This window comes from Palaemon carinicauda, chromosome 36 (genome assembly GCF_036898095.1).
Source record: "Palaemon carinicauda isolate YSFRI2023 chromosome 36, ASM3689809v2, whole genome shotgun sequence".
Taxonomy (NCBI): domain Eukaryota; kingdom Metazoa; phylum Arthropoda; class Malacostraca; order Decapoda; family Palaemonidae; genus Palaemon; species Palaemon carinicauda.
This window is the reverse complement of record NC_090760.1, coordinates 68499886-68504885: the sequence shown is the minus strand read 5'-3', so window position 1 is coordinate 68504885 and position 5000 is coordinate 68499886. Positions and strand designations below refer to the sequence as shown.

The 5000-nt window shown below is 37.4% G+C and overlaps 1 protein-coding gene across 1 annotated transcript in view; it reads right to left on the bottom strand.

Annotated features, from left to right (window-relative positions):
• LOC137628672 (calpain-A-like) overlaps positions 1-5000 on the bottom strand; it is a 36143-nt gene that overhangs the window by 22988 nt on the left and 8155 nt on the right. Inside the window, exon 4 of the mRNA XM_068359826.1 lies at positions 1-58. This exon is cut by the window's left edge and continues 80 nt beyond it. Within this exon, the coding sequence (XP_068215927.1) occupies positions 1-58 (58 nt within the window). The remainder of the gene's footprint in view (positions 59-5000) is intronic.

The window sequence follows — 5000 nt, the reverse complement described above, 5'->3', positions numbered from 1 at the left end:
CGCAGAAGAGTTCCTCTACCAGCAGGTTCGCCTTCAGGGACTCAATGGCTGATTCCTCCTGCAAGAGAAGGGGTAAGAGGAGGAGGCGTGAGGTGGAAGGGAAGGAGAGGGGAAGAAGAGGAGGAGGTGAAGTGGAGAAGGAGGGGTGAGGTGAAAGGGGAGGAAGAGAAGGGGTGAGATGAAGGGGAAGGAGGAGGGGTGAGGTGGAGGGGGAGGAAGAGAAGGGGTGAGGTGGAGAGGGAAGAAGAGAAGTGAGTTGGATGGAAGTAGGAGGGGTGAGGTAGAGGGGGAGGAAGAGGAGGTGAGAAGTGGGGGAGGATGGGTGAGGTGGAGGAGGAGGGGTAAAGTGGAGGGGAGGAGGGGTGAGGGGGAGGAGGAGGGGGTAAAGGTGAGGTGGAGGGGGAGGAGGATGAGGTGTGAGGTGTAGGATGAGGATGAGGTGGAGGAGGAAGAGGGGTAAAGTGGAGGGGGAGGAGGATGAGGTGTGAATTGGAGGAGGAGGGGTAAAGGTGAGGTGGAGGAGGAGGAGGTGTAAAGTGGAGAGGGAGGAGGAGGGGTAAAGTGGAGGGGGGAGGAGTAGGAGGGGTAAAGTGGAGGGGGGAGGAGTAGGAGGGGTAAAGTAGAGGGGAGAAGGATGAGGTGAGGTGGAGGAGGAGGAAGAATAGGGTTGAGGAGGAGGGGAAGGAGATGGTGGTGTCATGAGTGAGGAGAGGTTTGAGGTTTACATTTTTTTTATTTTTTTTAATTTTTTTTTAATTTTTTACGTGATGGTGATACTAATATATATGACAATGATAATACAGCAGTAATGTTATTATTAATAACAATAATGATAAGAGTAATAGTAAAAAAAAAAGTTTTTGTATTAGGAATGATTTTAATACCACTAGTAGTTATATTAACAATGACAATAATGAAAAAATACTAGTTTCAATAAAGTGGTAAAAACGATTTCAATATGATCTATTCGTTCTTGAATAAATTATTAATAAAAACGGAATTATATTCGTAAACGAATAGGTTGATCTACATTCTCTAGGGAACATACTCTCGTCCTTTACCAAATTCCTTAAGTATGTTTTATAAGTATTCTTATATTAAGTTAAGCAGATAATTAACTACATAACCTTAAGAATTGGATGTTGGCATATAGACGAACCCTTTGAAGAAATCCATGTTAATTTGAAGTTAAAGGTTAGTATCAAGTTTTAATCATTTATGATTTAAATCGGGATTTTGTAAGTTATTAAAAATCATAAGAGTAAGGATCTAGTTTTCTTTAATGAAAGTTTAGGCTTAGTTAATGGAACAAAGATTTTAGCTTGAAATCAATTTTTGAAAATATTTCGCCTTGTGAAAGATTAACAATTTCGATGTGATTATTTAAGCAGAAAATAAATATTTGTGACGCAGGGTTAGGAAGAAATATATCTTGGACACATTCTAACCCAGAATATCTTTTAAAGGAATGCCATTTATCGAACACCGTAGTGAAGAAGTAGAAGAAATGATAAAAAAAAAAAAAAAAAAGAGCACTAAGACTTAAGCCAGGTGCGTTGGTTACTATGTAAACAAACGGAGGCGTTCACTGTTCGTTTTACCACTATCAAGAATTTAACGATATCACTGAGATACATTATCACGAGCGTGTTACACTAGTCAAAGCTGTGGTAAACGGTCTGAAGAAATTTATTAAAATATAATTTAATAAAAAAACGTGATATCAAGACATTTATTGAAATAGATTTTTTTAAATGTGGTTTCTGAAAGCAATCAATTCCCCACCACCGTGAAAGGACTCCTTGCGGGCCATGGGACGCTAAATCAATTCCTGTGGGGTGTATTAATCACTCTCACCGTTAAATGAGGAACATGAACCTGTCCAGACACTAACAGATAATACAACATTCTCCTCGCATCGATTGTCCTCGTGTTAAAACTGACCTACTTGCAATGGGGTATCAATAGTATTCACTATAGAAGTTGTGAAGCAAAGAGAGTGAGTAGCTTATTTAATACGCAATTATTGAACTATATTTCTCAATCTAAAGGTCTTGTTTTTATATCTTTTTAATACGATAATATTTCACCTAGCTTAGAATTCTCCTATGTTATAGCAGTTAAAAAGAAAAAAAAAATAATAAACGGGTTTGACAATGCTGTGAAATAAGCATTTAACGTGAGCCATCACATAAAATAATAATAAAGTTTTGACGAAGCTCACAAGATATCTCAGGAAAGTTTTTCAAAGCATACAACACCGTTATTTATGTATAAATGAACGAACACGTAGATTCATAATAAGTCATGAATAGTTTTTGGATTTCTAAAAAAGGAAAGGATTTTCCAGCTGTTGGCTGTGACCGGGTTTACTCCAAAATCTTCATCATGTTCTCAGTTCTGCTCACAGGCATCGCGATTGTCCACCACTGAAATAGTCATTGCTCCACTATGACTCTCTTTGCTCTTAAATTAACGTTAACTCGTTTCTCCTCTGTTTTGGCAAGTGGTATATGGATGCGCTAGGCATGCCAGTCTCGTGGGTCACTATAACATGTTTTACTATAATTATTGTTACATTTACATGAATCAAATGTCACAAGGTGTTGGCCAATCTCGCTACTTGTGGGGGAGCATGTTAATGATTTTGAACATTAGTACCGTACCCAGTCGTTTCCTCCCATAAGTTTGTTTACACAGATAGCAAATATCACTAGATCACGAGATATATTTATCTTTTCAGAACTAATATTTCTATGAATTTCATTCAGGTATGGATGGAACATGCAATAGATTTTATTTCATTCCATGAGCGTGATTTTTAATGATCTTGCTTTTGACGTTTACCTTCAAACAAGATCAAATAAGCATTTATCAGAGGCTTAGAATTCCTAATAAATTTTTTTTCTCATTTTGTAATCCTTAAAATCAACCTTTAGCTTGCATGATGCCAATACATGCTCATAATATTTTAGCAGCTTATTTTTGTATGATCCTTTGTAATATATATATATATATATATATATATATATATATATATATATATATATATATATATATATATGGAGGTGTAGTTATATGTGATTTTAAAATGCCGAAGGACTAATGAAAATTGAGGAATGGAAAGTCTCCAGTTCTTGATGGGATTACAAGCGAGATACAGCAGTAAGGTAGTGATAGTGAGATTGCGTGAGTGACCAGGTTGTGTAAGGTAAGACTAGCATTTGGAAAGGTCTTGAAAGAAGGGTAAGAGAATTGCTTATTTCTAAGTAGGCCTGTTTAGGAAAAAAGTTATATAACAGATTTAGTCAAAGATAATGTTACTTCTCAAGTTAGAGAAAATGTATGAGGCAAAGCAAGAAGGCAATAGGTCTTTAAAGGCCACTCATGAATGGCAGAGGCAAGGGCCAGTGACATTGTCCTAGAGACTGACCATATATACATATGATCAGTGCCCATGCCGCTCCCTCTCCATCCAAGCTAGGACCAAGGAGGGCCAGGCAATGGCTGCTGATGCCTCAGTAGATAGACCTATAGGCTCCCCCAAACCCTGCATCCTTATCTCACAAGGACGGTGAGGTTGCAGCGACCAAAGAAACTAACGAGTTTGAGCGGGACTCAAACTCCAGTCTGGTGTTCACCAGTCAGGGACGTTACCACATCGGCCACCATTGTGGGGTCACAATGGCGAGTGTTTGTGGATCAAATGTTTGTTATGAATCAGTTATGCGAGAAGTTTGGAAATAAAGAAAAAGGCTATACAAGGACACAAGAAGCCAGGAAAAGATTATGATAGAATTGAAAAGAATCAGTGTGGAGGATGTTGTAGATTTATTACATAAATGATACGTTGAAAGTAACCTGGCGTTTTTATGATGAAATGAAACGCGTTAGAATAAGCGGGCGGAAATTTGATGAGTATGGTGTCTGGCAAGTTCGAAACTTTGGTCTTCATCTCTTGACCAACTGTTATATCTATGGATGGAATGATATGAGACGTTTGAGAAGGCACAAACTGATTAGTAGCAGCTGAGTTTTATGTGCATTTGGGAGGCGATACAATTGATGAGAGTTGGATGTTAGAAGAGGTGAAGAGTGGAAAGTAACATGGTGTATGAATAAAGCTCTGGAAGAAGAAGACTGTTTTCATTGTCAAATCATGAATGTATGGCAGTATTATTGAACCAAATATCGTTTAGGGAAGAGAAGTATTGAAATTTGCAAGAACAAAATAATGCTGCAGCTTATAAATTAATGATTTCTTGCTTAGTTTATGCGAGGCACAGAAAAAAAAAAACGAGCGAAGAAAGTTTAGTGCTGAGGAAAGATGAGTCAGGATATTTTAGATGGTTTGGTAAGTAAAGTGAAGGAAGGGCTACATGTTAGTGAAAAAGTGTATACTTTTTAGATATTGCAAGGAAGCAGGGTACAACCTAGAAATTGCCTAGGAAATGTTTAGCAGAGATATTAGAACAAAGGAGCTTTTAATATCCGGGAAGCAAAGAGTGCATGCAAGGTAAAGGTTCATGCTGTCGATAATTTTTTCTGTAATGGTATTTCAAGTGGCCAGTGCTAATGATTATTTATGTACAGGAGACTTATTATTGAACATGACAGTGAGTTTTATATATTAGTCAAGGTATCTGTAGGCTAATAGTAACGTTAGAGCATAATGACACTTGAAGACCCAGGTAGCGAGTCAAGTTAACAAGCTTCATTATCGAGAAACAACACAAAATATTAATGAGATGATTCAATTGGAGGGCTTTGTACAAGAGCGAAGGGATACTAAAGAAAAATATAGTTTATGCAGACTCCCTGCCCTGACTTACAAATCATACGACTTTGAATTTTATTTCTGACAAAATTATTACTTTTAAATAAGGGCTCTGGATGATCTAAGACTTCTAAAGTCAGCCATCTGATTTAAAATGTCACATAGAGAATTTCCTCAGTTATTCATTTGTAAAATCTATATTTATTTTTTCTATTTTTTTTTC